Source organism: Musca vetustissima, unplaced genomic scaffold (assembly GCF_032173495.1).
Source record: "Musca vetustissima isolate MV318-11 ecotype Yass unplaced genomic scaffold, APGP_CSIRO_Mvet_v1 utg108089, whole genome shotgun sequence".
Classification (NCBI taxonomy): domain Eukaryota; kingdom Metazoa; phylum Arthropoda; class Insecta; order Diptera; family Muscidae; genus Musca; species Musca vetustissima.
The window spans coordinates 34,138-51,253 of NW_026884424.1; the positions used below are offsets into that span (position 1 = coordinate 34,138).

Sequence of the window (17,116 nt, forward strand, 5' to 3'; positions counted from 1 at the left end):
TGAATACATGTACATTTCACTAACTTGACAAGCAATACTAGTAAAAGTATATATATTATTCACAGAAACCCAAACAAAAATTTTGACTGCAACTAAGATTGATTTCTCAAGATCAAAAAGCGGAAATAGCTTAATATATAAAAAATAATAAAAAAGTTACTCTATAATGTTATCGTGGTTATTAAAACAGTATTAAATTAAAAAAAATACAAAAATTGAGGCACTTATCATTACAATAAAATTAATTAACAATAATTAATACAATTGTTATTTTCAAAATATACCTTTAGTGACCACGCATTAAATATAAGCTCTGAAACATGTTGTTGCCTGTGGGCAACATTGGGCCACAAAGGATTAATATGCAGTTTGGATTTCATATGTCAAGACCTGATTATGGACGACACACATGAAAAGAAAAATCTAAAAAATTAAATTTTTGGTAAAGTTATGCACTTTTCAATATAATTAAACAGGCATTTGGTCTCTCTGATTTGTGTATACAGTCCAAATCAAGGTATATTTAATAAGGTGTAAGTGACAATCATATTGTTTCAAACTTTTTTTCTTTATTGCTTGTAAAACAAATTGCCACATTTTCAATATTAAACGGCATATACATTAGAACTTTTCACCGGATTAACCTATTTTATGAGGATTTATTTGACATATATGCAAAGGAAATGACAATTGAAACCCACTGGGTTAACGAAATCCGGTTAAATGTAAACGTACTATACATTTCGATTTCAAAATGGTCTTTTAGTTGAGCCTTTTTTAATTATAAAAGTTCAAGAACACTACATTCATAGAGGCAGAATCAGTTATAACAATTACACAATCCCAGCTACATAAAAAGAGATTATGTTAGCCTATATTGGAAAAGATTTTATCCATGATTTAGTCTTTGGCCGGGGATTTATGTCATTCAATATTCTTTATAATTTGAAGCCACTCCATAGAAAAAATAGATTGTATTCCACAACATAAACAACATCACAAGGAGCCCCGGACTACATTGGGAAACTTGAAATTAAGGTGAGAGATGTAAAGAAGCTCGCTCTTAATCGTTGTTCGCACTTAATTATTAAAATTACTTAGTTTCCCATACAAAATTATCTGAGCGAACACCGACTTTTGTACGTTGTTCAATTCGAATCACTCTCTGAATCACAAAAAATGTTGTCCCATCTCTAACAATTGAGAGAATTTATCGAAAATAAATTAATTTTGACAGCATGAAAATTTTTTTAAAATTTTCAAACTTTTTCAGTAAAATTGAAAATGATGAATGAAAAAATAACCAAAATTCTAGTTTTTATATATGCAGAAGGATGTAAACTTTGTTGTCTACATAATGCAATACGCATTTCTTTCCCCTAGGTTCTAATTAGCGTACAAACCGAGAAACAAAAGTGGGGAAACCCAAACAAAAACTCTCCAATTTGTTAAATGTGACATTTGAGCTGAGAAAATATAAAAATGTATTGAAAACAACAATTTTTTCAGAAAAAATGGAAAACATGAATTAAAAGTAAAGAGATAGGGGTTGATATTATAGTCAGGAGAAAGAGAATTATTTTTTCTATTTAGATCCATATGTGATTCACGCAAATATGTTACAATTTTGGAGTAAAACAAGAAACAAAATATTTGAAATAAAAAAAAACTCTGATGACATGAATTAGTCTGCTTTTCCACAGACAAATTTTTATTTGGCAAATACTTAGTTTGTAGGCGAGAGGGGTGCGAGGAAGAAAAACAAAAATTTGCCTGTTCAGAATTTGCCGTACACGCAAATTCTGCTTTGCTCTGTTCGTTGAAAACAATTATGTTGACATTTCCTTTTGAACCTATTCGCTTTACTGACACACAGCCGGCTTTTGTTTACAAACCTGTTGCTTTAATTTGTGCAAGTGAAATTTAATTTTTGCAGTTTATATAATAAAATATATAAAAAAATAAATAAAATATTAAAAAAATCTTTAAAATGCAAACACTTTAACTTTTATTTTCTTTCTTTTGTATTTTGATTTGGCAAAGAAAAATTTGCTAATGGAAAAGCAAGCGAAAATTTCAAAAGAGAAAACAAAAAATTTGCCAAAGAAAAATCTGCCTGTGGAAAAGCAGACTTAAGAATAGTGTTGTATGAACGGGTTAATTCATGTACGTAACTCTGAGAGCGAACTACGTTGTTCGAATGACCGTCAGAACATGGTATTAAACATTATTCTTCACTGACCTAAAACCGCCAATAACCCAAGAATACACAAATTCATTAATTATTCCTCAAAGAATAGTTCTTGACAAAAATAAATTAATAATTGTTTTTGTTTATTTCTTTTTCAAAAAACTTATTGTCAGCTGACAATTTAATTTCTATAACAACAATGTTGTTTTTGTAAAATATTTGTTGTTGTATCTGATGCATACACCTTGATTCGTATTCGTATTTTGCATTGAACCCAAGGTGTATTTAATAAGGTGTAAGTGACAATCATATGGTTTTAAACTTTTTTCTTTATTGTTTGTAAAGTAAATTGTCAAAAACATTTTCAATGTTACATTTCGATTTCAAAAATGGTCTTTATAATGTAGTATTTTTTAATAACAAAAAAAAAAAAAAAAAGTGTACATGTCGTTTTAAATTTAGGTTTTTTAATAACAAAAATTCAAGAAAACTACATTCACGAGGCGGACGGAAAGGAAACCTAGGCTTAAAGCATGTGTGGAAATCTGTCCATAAATTTATGATACTTAAATTCTGATACTCGAGGAGATTATGTTAGCCTATATTGGAATCGGCCCCTTGGTGCTTGTCACAATTCTCGGCGAAGTCTTTGGCCGGGGATTTATGTCTTTCAATTTTCTTTAAGAAGGCAAGAAAATTGACTCGATAGAAAAATAGATTGTAATTCACAATATAAACATCACAAGGAGCCATGGGCTGCATGTGGAAACTTAAAATTAATCGCGACCTGGTCTTAAACTTTATTTTTTACTGACCTAAAACCACCAATAACCCAAGAGTACACAAATTCATTAATTATTCCTCAAAGAATAGTTCTTGACAAAAATAAATTAATAATTGTTTTTGTTTATTTTTTTTCAAAAAAACTTATTGTCAGCATGACAATTTAATTTCTATAACAACAATGTTTTTTTTGTAAAATATTTGTTATTTGGTATAGAATGTTGATGCATACACCTTGATTGATCTTCTAAGAAGAGGAGAAGTTTGACTTTCTAAGCCTTGTGTATCATGAACTCTTCTACTGTGAAGGGCACAAAGGAAAAGCATCTTCTTTTGTTATTAAACACAGAAAATTAAAAAATGCTTCTTGAAAGTAAAAGGTATTTAAAAACACACAGGTCAAATTTTGAAAATTTAAAATGGGAATAGTCATGCGTGATATCTCTTATTTATGTAAATATCATTTAAAGTTCAAAAATTTCATACAATGCGCAGAGCTTCACCATTATTAACAATGATGGCTAAGTCATGTACATTTGCCCGAAAGTGCCCATATGTATCCTCACAGACGTCGCCTTTTCGAAGGAACATTGACATGAAATTGAACAAACATAAATATGTATGTTCTGAAACAATAACCCAACAATCAACCACGCCACTTTTCCAGATCCTGTAAGAATTTACATATTTACAACGATAAGAATTTTTCCTTTATGGCATCGAATAAAAAACAATGAACTCTCGATAATTAAATACTTTAATGTGAGTGTTCACATTATCGAGAGTTCACTGTAGTAAAAATTTTTAGATTATTGTAATATGGGAACATACCGAAGGTAGCTAAATTGTTAAAACAACAAGAACTGAGTTCTTCAAATTCATTATTCTTCTGACTTTTATTATAAAACGATTGACACTGATCATTGTAGGGTTAATAAAACTCACAACCTGTTAAACTAACTCATACGTTACGTTACCTACTAATCACATACAAATAACGATAATATCCAATAAGAAGGTCAAAAGTCGACCTACATCTACCTAGTTGTCAAGTTAAATTCAGCCGAATTGCACCAAAAAAACACGAAAAAGGAACACGCAGTGAAAAACTCTTCAAAAAAATAATTGCCAAATAAAATAACATTTAAATTTTACTAATAATAATATTGAATTAAAATAATGTCGGAGAAGAAACGTTCCCGTAAACGCAAGGTAAACTACGGAGTGTGAAAAAATTCGAACATCAAAATGATGACAGCAAAAATATGTTACAGAATTTCCACGAACCTACGAAATTGAAATCTGGTTCGGTGATGTGGGGGAAATGTTTTTGTATTTTTTTCTTGTTTTATCATGGAATTGATGACGGTGCCAAAATAACAAAAAAGGCCAAATTGTTTTTGTTTGTGTATTTTTGTGAGTGCGTTATTGTTTTTAATTGAAATTGCGGCTGTCCAGGGTTTTGTTGTTAATTATTGCAAAAGATAAGAAGGCGATATGGATTTTATCCATTTTTCATTTGGAGAAATCGGAAAACAGTAAAAATCATTTGTGGGGGAAATTGGTGTTATAGTTTTTCCATGTAATAATTAAAAATTTTTGTCTCCATTAACATTTTGAAAAAGAAAAATGTGTACTCTACATATAAAATAATTATCTTTTTTTAATTGTTGTTATGGTTGAATGCCGCTTAATGTTTTCAATGTTGTGGGTTTCATTAACAGAGCTGGAACAACAACAATAACAAAACCCCCCAACAGTTAATGCATGTGGCCTGTTCTTGATGTGTACGTATGCCGTCAATCCATGTGTTTGTGTGTGTAACAAAGTTGCTGTTTTTTATTTTGGTTTCATTTTGCTTTGTTTGTATCCTGCTGCCTGCCTACCAGCCTACCAAGTGTCTGTTTTCTGTTAAAGTATTGGATCCCCACATGGAAAACTAATTAAGGTTTCTTTGTCTGAGGTGACACTCAATTTTTTTGGGTCATCATGTTTAAATTTAGAAATCATTACCTACCCAACGAACAAATCAGCTCTTTGTCTGATTTAATTATTATTTTTGGTGAAGTCTGTGATTCGCAGGAGGAGGCAAGAATTACAAACACAACTTATGACGTTGAACATATTTTTTCGATTGGAGGATTTGTGTATTGTTTGTGAAACAATTGGAGATTTTTTGCTTAAGTCTATCACATGGTCCGATCCGGCCAAAGCCTTTCAGTCTTCAAAGCAATTATAGGTATTTAAAAATAAGATTTTCTGGCGTATCCGATTTTGACATCTGCCATTTTATATATCCTCCACGGTTTGCAACGCATCGAAATACTCACTGGAGACCCGATAAAATGTTTATATTTATGATCAGAATAAATTTCTATGCCCATCTGCCTGTTGAAATCACGATCGAGATCGCAGTATTTGAGATAGAGCTTTGCAAATTTTCACTGGCATTGATATTTTTCATAGGATGATTGGTATTACAAAAGGGGTATATATGTCCACGTTTTGGTATAGCCCCCATAATGGTACCCTAATTATTCGGTATTTTTGAGTAGTTTTTCAACTTAATTGTTGGGTCTATTTTTAGGGTATCCCCCCATTATTCGGCATGAGGGATTTAACACGTTTTTCAACAGAATTTTGGTTTGTAATTTGGTGTTTTGGATTCACTTTAACTGTCAGATCGGCCTACGAAAAAAAAAATCAATATTGACTTATGTTTCGGGGTAGCCCATATAACGGTATCACACAATAATCGATAATTTGATGGTCTTGGTCACATGTTTCTATCTAATTGGTTGTAATTTATTTTGGGTTGTGTTATGGTATAAAATCTTCCCACTCAAATTCTCACTATTGGTCGACCTTTTAGGGAAGCCCCTATATAAAGTTACATCCCATTTGGAAAAATGTCCCTACTAAAATTATCAAATTTTGGGTGTTTTGAGCACATTCATATTCGAATTAGCAAATTTTCCTACTAAAAATAAACAATATTTGTTTTATTTTTTAGGGAACGCTACATCCCAAACTTCGGTGGTATTTTGGGGATCTTGAACACGTGCTTCAACCAAATTCCTGTATTTTTATATTTTTGATTCTCATTGATTAGAAAATCTCTTTACCAAAAATGATCAATATTGGCCTATGTTATCGGCTATATGTGCCCTATATAGGGGTACACCCTTCATTCGATATTTTAGGGTGTTTGGGCATGTTTTTCAACGAAACTCACTCTAATTTGATTTTACCTCTCTTAGAACGTTACCATTCCATTTTCGACATTTTTGAAGACTTTAGGCGTATTTTACAACCAATGAGGCTTATATACAAATTTGTGTGGTGAATACATAGGCAAAACATTTGGATATAAACATACCCTAAAAGTTCCGCTTTTTTCGGTCTTTGTGACCTTTTTCTACCTCACCATTTTAAGGTGAAAATGGCCCATGCTATTGTAATGCCGAACATCCTCTACTATTTTGAGGTATACTCTGGTGCTAACATGCATAATATGGAGCGAGTTCAAAAGGCTTTTAATAGCGTCGTCAAATATGTTTATTGTATTAACCGTTACTATCACATTTCTTCGTTCGTTCACCGTTTTATAGGATTTTCATTTAATAATTTTGTTAATATCCGATGTCTTTCCTTATTCTATAAAATATGCAAATCTCAATGTCCCTCTTTTTTGGCGAGTTCCTTTATTTTTTCAAGATTCACTAGAAACACCAATGTAACAATTCCAAGATTGGACGTTCACATGGACAGATCATTTCTTGCTCATTTCAATTTAAAAAGGTTTAATGTAACCATTTCATCATACCGAAATAAGCTTCTTGTCTTATTTCAATGAGCAGCAGAATAATATTCTATGCTATCTTTATCTACCTAAAAAAATACTTATATTTAGGGGTAGTAATTGCCGCTGATATTATAGTTGGGACAGTTTTTAGTTTCAAATTTTTTTCTATGACCTCGCAAGCGAGGTATTAATAGGAGTAGTTCTTCCCTTGTGAAGTGTCATAAGTGTATTTTTTCCTAATTAGATATTATTTACTTTTAAGTTCTAATAATTTAAATGTTAATTTACAAATTACTATTCGAAGCATATTGTAATAATTTATTGGCCCCTTAGGCTTTTCATCACAAAATAAAGATTTAATAATAATAAAACATTTTTAAACGAATTTCCTCATGAGAGTGGCTATAATTTGACATATCGGATTCCTGGTGAATAATAAATAAATAAAAAATTCCATCTAAGTTTTCCAACTAGAGTGTCTGTAATTGAAACACCTTTTTTCGGATCACGTACAAACTACTATCATATAATACCATAACATAGTCTCATATAAATGTGCCGATCGACTTAAGGAATTTTGAACGCTGCCCACGTGTTGGAGAGTATAAAAAATTCGGCCCGGTGGAAGCTGCTCTGGTCTACCCACGTTTACCCTCCAACGTAATTGCGGAGTGTATATTAAAAATGATACTGATAAATCTTGGTAGCCTAGCTGCATTTTCGAACCAAAAAGGCTTCAATTTGTCATTTCTGGTTCTGACTGCAATTTGGCATTTCAGGTTCGTTAAAAACCTTATAAAGATAAAATAGATTTGAAATTTTATATTTACACGAAACCATGCATGTTCGCATACCCTCATCAATTGGAACCTAAAAATCGTGTATTCGTATTTCAATAAAGTGTATAATCATATATTCGGACTTTTCGGATTTTCGAATCTCTGTATATATTTCAAAGGTTTCATAAAGTTTGTGTTTATACGCCTTTCTATCCATCGCTTCTTTTGGCTTGTCATTTCTGGGTGCCGGAGCCTCAGTCGAGGGTTCCAAAGTTGCTTCGAAGCACTAACTTTTAACTTCTGTCCTTTCAGTAGTTGTTTGCCTCAGGAATGATGGTCTGTCGACTGAAACCGACGTATCTGATGCGGGTTCCGCTTCGGAAGAGCCCACAGCAGGCACAGCAGGGTAGAGTACTGATGACAGTGAAATAAGCATTATCCTTCTCATCTGACATAAGGGTATCATCCCTTGTCTCAGCTGTTATGCTCTCCTGGCTTAGACGGAAGCTGCCCTATTCCTCAATGAAGCTGAAGACGGATTCACTTTGTGGGCCAACTGTTCATTTATGTCGCAATGTCCGAATCCGAGTTCATATTTCGAGTATTTGCGCCTGTGACATCTGAGACTGAGGATGCCAAATCAACCATACCAACATCAGTCGAAAAATGTGTTGTGATTTTCGGCAGGTTTACAAAGCTTTAGGGCTCTATTGATTTATGGAGGAAATGACGTCAACCATGGCATAACCTCCTTACCATTGCAAGGTAACTAAACCTAATACTCATCGAGACGCCTAGGTATCGATTGGGCTCAGTTCGTCTACATTCGAAACCCTGACTGCAAACCATATACACTGATGGGCACGAATTCGCATAACACTCCAGCGTGGTATCGCAGGTATATGCTTAAGTCCTATAGAGACTCGATATTTAGATAACTCTGTATAATATATTCGAACTTCTTCACAAGATATTCCGAATTCTAGTGAGCTCGAAGTAATCTCGTAATACTGTTTTCGGAACACTATATTGGATGAATTCTTACAGCTTCCCTTTCAGATCCCTTTCAATGTACATTGCATGAGGCTTTTGTATTGGGATTTGTAGGTCCTATATCTTTCAAATATGTGTACCTAAATATTGTTGAATAGAAATTTTCACTTTTCTAACCCTGATATTCATTACGCTCTGTTTGTAATTACGTTAACGACTAAACTAAATCTCTAATATAACAACAAAACAAAAGTAGAGTGATTTCCCCTATTTAACTTTTATAGCACAGTTCTATTCCTCAGACAACCTCACAATTCATTTAGATTTCCCTATTGCCATGTGTTATCAACATTTATTTTCGTACTATTTTTGCTCTCAATCGTCTATGGTAATTTTTTATTCTGAAATACTTTTTCCAAATAAATCTAATTGATAAATTAAACGTCATATTTTTAGCATTGAATTGTTTGCTTTACAGTTCAGCGCTGATAATCGGTCAAGTTGCTGTGGGATGTGTTGGTTTGTTCGTTTCATATCACGTAATATGCATATAGTATAAATGTGTATATGAGTATATGAAGAAATTGATTGATAATTAAGCCATTCAATATCTCAGAATGATTGGTAGTCGTCAGCGAAGAAAAATCGAAATCGAACTACTAAAGGTCAATGAGAGTTTGGAATGAGTGTAACGTACAATAGGCTCGAAATAACTTAAGCTGTACACAGGTGGAGAAAACCAAACCGGAGGTGTTAATTAGATAATTTCTCGAAAAATATTTTTCGAAAAAAGTTCAACATTAAAGATGGTAGGAACGACTCGTTATAAAGTCACACCGTTCAAATGATTTTGAAATTCGTCAATACATCTGCATTATTGTCTTCACTAATCTTGGATCCATTTGTGTTTATTGACAGACCAGCTGGAGGTAGATAGTTACTAGTCCATACTCCAAGTTATTATATTATCCTCTAGTCAATAATTCCCTGTTGCACAGCGTACTGAATTTGGTCCATACTCCAAGTTATTATATTATCCTCTAAGAATGTTACTAGTTACTAGTCAATAATTCCCTGTTGCACAGCGTACTGAATTTGGTCCAATTTGATGTACCACCCTGTCGTGTGGTAATGCTAATACTTAACAATATCAGAATGGGTACGCTCCTGTAAATATTTACATATATATAATGTCTGCTTGTGTGTTATAGAACTGTCGTGTCGTGGAAACGACAGAGGGGTCTACGATCCGAAACGACCCGAGTCTTACTCGGCCAACGTCTGTCACCTCAGCCTATTGTGTAAAAGGGAGCCTCTAGATCAACAGGCCTATCAAGCAGGATTGAATTGATTTCACACGGACGCAGAATACCATCCTGATATAGCTGCAGAAGAGCAGCAGCTACCTCGACAAACTAGAGTGGTCTTGGCACAACTGAGATCTGGATGGACTCAACCAATACAGGTCAACCAATACAGATCGCAGCCTTTCTGAATTTGGAGTTAGAGGCAGAACCAGGTTAAAGAAAATAGAAAAATACACAGAAGTACTAGCTGCTACAACAACAACCAATATTACATATTTTTGGAAATTTTGTCATATTTTTTAACCAAATTGGCTGTGATTCCCAATCAAAACTAATATTCCCATATAAAGGTAACTCCCAATTTTTGTTATTTTGGCGAGTTTTAGCACTGTTTTAAACCGAATTGACTGTATTTTAATATTTCTCATTGATTAGATAATTGTTTTACTAAACTCTATAAATGTAGACTTATTTTTCGGGGTCGCATATAAGAGGACCCCTTTATTAGGTATTTTGCGCACGTTTATCAAACAAATTGGTTATACAGTGGAGTATGGTTATAACGAACACCGGTTATAACAAACTTTTTATAGCGAACACATTTCCTGCTCCCAAAGATTTTTCTCATACAAATTTTTACTCTTATAGCGAACTTTTTTTATAACGAACTATTTATTCAGTTTTCATTTATTTTTATTCGGTTATAACGAACATGCTTTAAATATACAAAATATTTAACGATGACAATCAGCACAAAAGTAAATTTATTACGTTGGCTATAACGTACTTCTTCTATAACGAACTCATTTGCTTGGTCCCTACTAGTTCGCTTTAACCGCACTTTACTGGGAGTTTTGGGCACACTTTCCAATCCAATTCTATAAAATATCAAAATCAACCCCATCACAATGGGTTAATTGTGTACAAAAGTCTTGTACTCTCTATCTCCTATTTATGTGTGTGTTTGCGTTTCTACGTCATTTCATTGTGGCACATTTATTTCCTTTTCCCCGTTTTCTTTTTTCCTACAAATCCACAGCACAGCACAATACAAAAAGTAACCCAAAGACACAATAATATCTGTTAATCTTGGCCTAAAAGAGTTGTGTTATTGTTTTTGTTCCACATGGTGCTTTTGACCACGTCACTTAAAACTAGTTTCTACAAAACGTTAACACACTACTCTCCTATCAAATGGCTCGGTTGCCTACTGTGTCTGGCATGCCTAAACAAATGGGAAAACAATTACGTGCGCTCTCTGTTGATTTGATTATAGGGGGCAGTGCTGCCAGTTAAATTTCATAAAAAATCGTAAATTTTTCAGAAAAAAATCGGCATAATCGGCATTTGTATTTTTAAAAATCGGCAAAAAATCGGAAGCATATAATTTATAAGTAAATTCATATTTTTTTGGTTTATAACAAATCAATATTGTTTATTACATTAAAAAAAAAAAGATAACAAAGTCAATTCTGTATAAAAAAACATAACATAAAAGATTCATTTTTTTACAAAAAATGTAGATTTTTCTAAAATATAGTAATTATTATGAGATCTTTCAGATCATAAAAATAACTTACAAACTAGTACATATTTTTATTACACAATTTTAGTAATTCATTATCAATTTTGACATTAAAACAATTTGAATTATTTAGTTTGAGGTAATATTTAGAATGAAGAATACCTTCCAATGAATCATTATCAAGTGAGCTTCTAATTTTAGTTTTGTTAAGGTTTACCTGACTAAAAAATTCGTTCCACATTTGCTGTGGAGTGGGGAAGAACCATAATTCTTGGTACAAATTTAGAAAAAACTGGAAAAGCTAAATTGGAGTCCCCACGTTTAATTTCGGAAATTTTTTTCCAAAAACTTTTTAAATTATATTCTGCATTTTCAAAAATTTCTTCAAAATTCAGAAAGTTTAACTCCCTAAACTCGGAGTCTAAAGATTTGCCTTATTCGATGTAAAATGTAAACTAGACAGAGTACAATACTGACAAAAAATGCAGATATCTAAGCCATTGAAAATGGCTGCGGCGAGTCGCCGATAGTTATAATGATTTAAAGCTGCCAATTTTATATGTTTGTATGGTAACGCCGTATTAAATTAAAAAGTTAGACAATTTGTGTCGATTGTTGAAATATCGGCAATTCTGAGGCAAAAATCGGAAAATCGGAATTTTCAATTTTTAGGGTGAAAAATCGTCAAAATGCCGATAAATCGGCAAATATGGCAGCCCTGATAGGGGGCCCTACATTTCTCTCTCCCACTCGTTTTGTTAAACAACTCTCTCTCTGTCAGGTGCTCCACCAAACATATGATCATTACAATAGTTGTATGCGCTAACAACAGCAACACAACTATCAAGCACTTGTTTGAGCTTAACTTTTTTCTTGTTGTTTTTTTATTTGTTGTTGTTTTGGTTTGTATGGTTGTTTATGGTAAAAGGGGAAGTTTTGTTTTGTGGAGAAAGTTTTTTGTTTGTTTGTGTATTTACTGTGCATGCATTTGGAGTTGCATTGGATTTTGTTCAAAGAGATAGAGAAATATAGAAATCAGTTGGAGAGCAAGAGAGCACAAAGATTTAAATGTGAAGAGTAAACATCAATTCTGATTTAAGTACTCTTGTGGTTACTATTATTTTTTTACTTTTTATTTTTGTTGTTGTTGTTTTTTAGTTGGTTTTCAAGTGTGGTTGTGTGTATTGGGAAAGTGGGGTTTTTTTCTGTTTTGTTGGATTTATGGCTGGCTGGCTGGTTGGCAGCTTGGTCATGATTCAGTGATTACTTTCAAACATTACAAAGCGTTCAACACAGTTCCTCCATATTACGTTTTAATATTTCAACAGTGATTGAAGCAAAAAAAAAGACCAAATCTTCTTTGGATGTTTCGCGATCATTGAAGTTTTTTTTGTTGCTTTCTTCAGGAAGAAAAAAGAAGAACTCCTAAAATTTAAATAAAAAAAAAAAAATATACAAAAAACTACATCATCATGTCAGCTGAAGAAATAATGGATGAAGATGGCTATAATGTAGTGCCCGAAGATGAACCGGTTAATATCCCCAATTTTATTTTTGTTTGTTTTTTTTTTTTTTTGAAACACTTATGAACTATAGCAACGAACTCGAAAGCCAAAACCAATTGTTCAAATATAAAAGTGGTTTTTGTTTTTTTAATAATTGTTTCATTTGAACAATTGCTTGAGAATTTTCTCTACAACGTTCATTATATTGCATATTCGTTATCAAGCAGTAAATACGACAACGTGTCATATGGTTTAAAAATATAACCAATATTATCGCCTCGTCGACACCCACCACCACCTCCAACAGTACCTGTGACAGCCTGGTTTATTGTTTCAAAACACTTTTGCAGTGAAGTTTTTCTTCGTTTGATTTGGAGCTCCACCTCATTACCATAAGTTAATTTATATTCTAAACGTGTGTGCTGTTTCTCATAACGGTTGTATTTTGAAAATTTGGAATTAATTTTTTTGTTACCAAAGCGGGCCGTTATGTTTGACGACAGTATGGAAGAGGATGAATTGTTGGATATTGATTTGAATATGGTCAATGATGACGATGAAGAGGATGTAAGAATATTTGAAATATTGGAAAAAATTATATGTTCATATCGACAAAAACTAAAAAATACCCAATCTGAATCCGTTTAGAATACAAACCAAGGTTCCCAGAGCTACACAAATGTTGCCAGTCAACTTAGCGCTGTGAACAATTAAGAAAATTCTTCTGCGGGTTGCACAAAAACATGCGTATGCCATGGGAACAATTTTAGGTGTGTGAAAAGGACTGCTCCTGGAGTGATCAAGACAAATAACTTCAATATAACTGCAAATTATCGACATACAAACTTTGTAAAGCCACATAGCTCTGTATGTCTTATGGGTCGCCGTTTAACCAATGCGTCGAATTGCAAAACTTTGATCGTCAAGTTCAACTCGATAGAGAAAAACTAACTGAATGGAAAATATTGTCGCAATTGCATCAGCTTTGTTCAGTGCCAAATGCATCATAAATCAACGATTTAAAAGTGAGTGACACATTTCAACTGCTGCGGAAATTACATCAACTGTATTTAGATATGTGGTAATCGTAAACTTACTGATTGAAATAAAAGTGAAGGTGTTTTTAGGCATTTTGACATCGAAGCTTTTCTGAGTAAAGAAGAAACCTCTACTAACGTCAACCAATGTTGCAAGGGCTGACAACAGAATCCCGCAGCTAAGCGCTGAAGTAGATGCTTTAGTCCTTGAGCATAGGCCCTCTTAATAGTTAGAACACCTTAACCACTGCAGTATAAATTCCAAGCAGTAGCCAAGATTTTAGATTTTAGAGTAGCCAAGATTTTGCTACCCACCAACATGGTTTCAGAGGGAACATATATCAGAACAACGGCTTTGCATTCCGAGCTCATATCCGACATCGCAAAATCCACCCTTCCGAGTGATATCAAGCTTTGGCTTACCAACTACCTTTATAGTCGGCAAGCCTTCGTAGGTTCCCGTGCCAAAAATCGAGCAAAAAGCGAGAAGTCGATTTAGAACTTGACATTTCTATTGAAGGTCCAAATAATCCGAATCCTTAATTATACCTCCCAATTCTGGACTTCTATCCATAGCGACACACACTGGAGATCCTTGCAAACTACAAAAATAATGCATTCCGAATTGTAACGGGCTGTGTCCAAATGAGGAGCGTCGATCAACTCCACGAGGAGACCAGAATGCTGTCAATCAAGCAACATAATGTTGTTGACTAGAAAGTTCCTGCTGGCATGCCAATATCACACAGTGATGACAGATCCACCTCCGCGAAACATCTGTCAGAACTTCAGGCGCTATAGTGAAGGCATCCAATACGTCATTCCATTAGGATATCAACAGATCGTCTGTGATTCAGCTGGCGGTCAAAGTCCTACTCAAACATTCTCCTGCTATTTTGGACAGTAAAAGGCTTCTTCTCTAGCCAAACCCGTTAGATTTTGGTAGCTGAGAAGAATTTCCGGAAAATCGCCACTGCCTGACCTAACATCTCAGCAGAGGCGATGGTTTTGACCAATGAACGTGACGATTTTCGTTGTGCGATCCCTGAAGACCATAGGGCGAAATAACATTCTATTCAAGTCAACAGGACCTCCCGATGAACATAATGGTCAATGGAGAGCTGATTACAGAACCCATGATATTGGTCACTTTTACTGCTATTTTCGATAAACTGAGAAGTAGGAACAAGGTGCGCAAGTCGCTGGCCGTCAGCACTTTGGGTCCTGAAAAGAAGACATTGTTGGTCTCTTATAAAAGCAATAGGACTGTCAGTGGTCTGCAATGTGGCACCAGTATGGTTCGCGAATGTATGTAATATGCTGTGGAAGAATATTAAGCCCTGCCAGAATGCCACCGGGAGAAATGCAACAGGAGACGAAGATCATGTTAGAGAAAGAGAAGGTACAATCATGAACTACTGCATCAACAAGACTATCAGGCATTCATGCAGATGCAGTTGTTCAAAAAATAAAATAATACTGTAGGAATGCTACACTCGGATACCAGCCACCATTCGTAGCAGCAGAAGAGAATCGCAATTTATTTCCCAGGAGAATTGCTTTGAAGACAATTCCTTCAGATAACCGTTTTTTGTTTCAGCCTTCTTTCCGTCGTTTTCTTAGGATTTCACAGTGTTATTATTTTCGGGAGATAGATCGACAACAACTATATAGAAAACAGACAAATTTTATATCGAAAAACTAATATTAATTTTTTCCTTTTCCTTCCAGGAATACACTGGTCCTGGCGAAGAACAACCTGTCGAAAAACCATCCAAAGATGAAATTAAAGTGGCCAAATGGATGAAGAAAAATGTCAAAACTAAGAAAACCAAATTCTTAAGTCACAATGTAGAATATTTTACATCGAGTAAAGCCATTGATGCTCTCATGAAATCCAAATTTGCCGAAGGTTCGACACCATTGTTTACAAGCCGTGAACAGGTGGTGGAATTTCTTGATATTATGTTGGAGCATAAATTTTTCCATCGAGCCAAAAAGGTACCAATTAGTATAGAAGAAGTTCGCGGAGCAAAATCAACAGCGGGCAAAAACAAAGAAGAGAAAAAAGACGGCGAGAAAAAGGAAACAAAACAAAAAGAAGAAAAGAAAGATGGAGGTGTAGATTCGGCGGCAGATGCCGGTGAGTTGAGTGGCAATAATGGTGCCGGAAGTGATGAGAATGGTGGCACCTCGGCTACCGGTGAAAAGAAAGAGAAAAAGAAACGTAAAATCCGTTTGGATATGCATCCGGAACAGGTGTTTGTCGATGGCTCCGAGGCATATGTCTGGATCTTTGATCCCATCCCCATACATTACTGGATATATGGTTTGGTTTTGTTACTGGGCGCCATTGGTATTTGTTTGTTCCCCTTGTGGCCGCCAATGTTGCGCAAGGGTGTCTATTATCTATCGGTGGCTGCGGCCGGTTTCTTGGTATTCATTTTGGCTCTGACCGTTTTGCGTTTGATCATCTTCACCATTGTCTGGGCTGTAACGGGTGGCAAATTGCATTTGTGGATATTCCCCAATTTGACAGAGGATGTTGGTTTCTTTGCCTCCTTCTGGCCTTTGTATGAGGTAGGTGTAAACTAAATACTCTATAAAAAATTTGTATACCAAGTTATCTTGATTGATTTACAGAGCAAATATGTAACCTCCGAAGAAGATGAAAAATCTTCGAAATCCAAAAAAGGTTCCAAATCCAAATCGAAAAAATCCAAAGAAAAAGATAGCGATAATGAAGACAATGACGATGCAGCTCCCGACACTGAACCATTGGAACCGGAGAAAATTGATGAAATCAAGGAACATGATGCCGATGTTCTGTTAAGACATCGCAATGTTGGTGGTAAACAACATGACGATGATGAGGATGAAGAATCACACAGTGGCAGCAGTAGTGCCAATGAGGCCCAACAAGAAACCGAATCTGCTAAATGGTGAGCATTTGTTATTGGTTAGAATCTCAAAATAATTAATAATAATAATGTCAATATTTATTTCCAATAATATAGAGTTAGTGAAATGTTGTAAATTGCTAACCACCCAAACTCCCTGCCCCTGCTTTTTTAGTTAAAAATATATGGTCATGTGTTCCTCTCTTTTAAATCGCTTTTAAATTGATATTTCCTTTTTAATTTATAACTGATTCGAATTTTTTGTATTTATATATTATTATAATTAACGAA

The 17,116-nt window shown here is 34.2% G+C and overlaps 1 protein-coding gene across 1 annotated transcript; it reads left to right on the forward strand.

Annotated features, from left to right (window-relative positions):
- Positions 1 to 4,144: 4,144 nt before the first annotated feature.
- LOC133331430 (translocation protein SEC62) lies at positions 4,145 to 16,811 on the forward strand (the record flags this gene model as incomplete). Its single annotated transcript, XM_061539821.1, has 3 exons — positions 4,145 to 4,186; positions 15,657 to 16,505; positions 16,569 to 16,811. Coding segments are annotated over exons 1-3 (1,125 nt in total), but the record flags the coding sequence as incomplete, so codon positions are not given.
- Between the last annotated feature and the right edge of the window lie 305 nt (positions 16,812 to 17,116).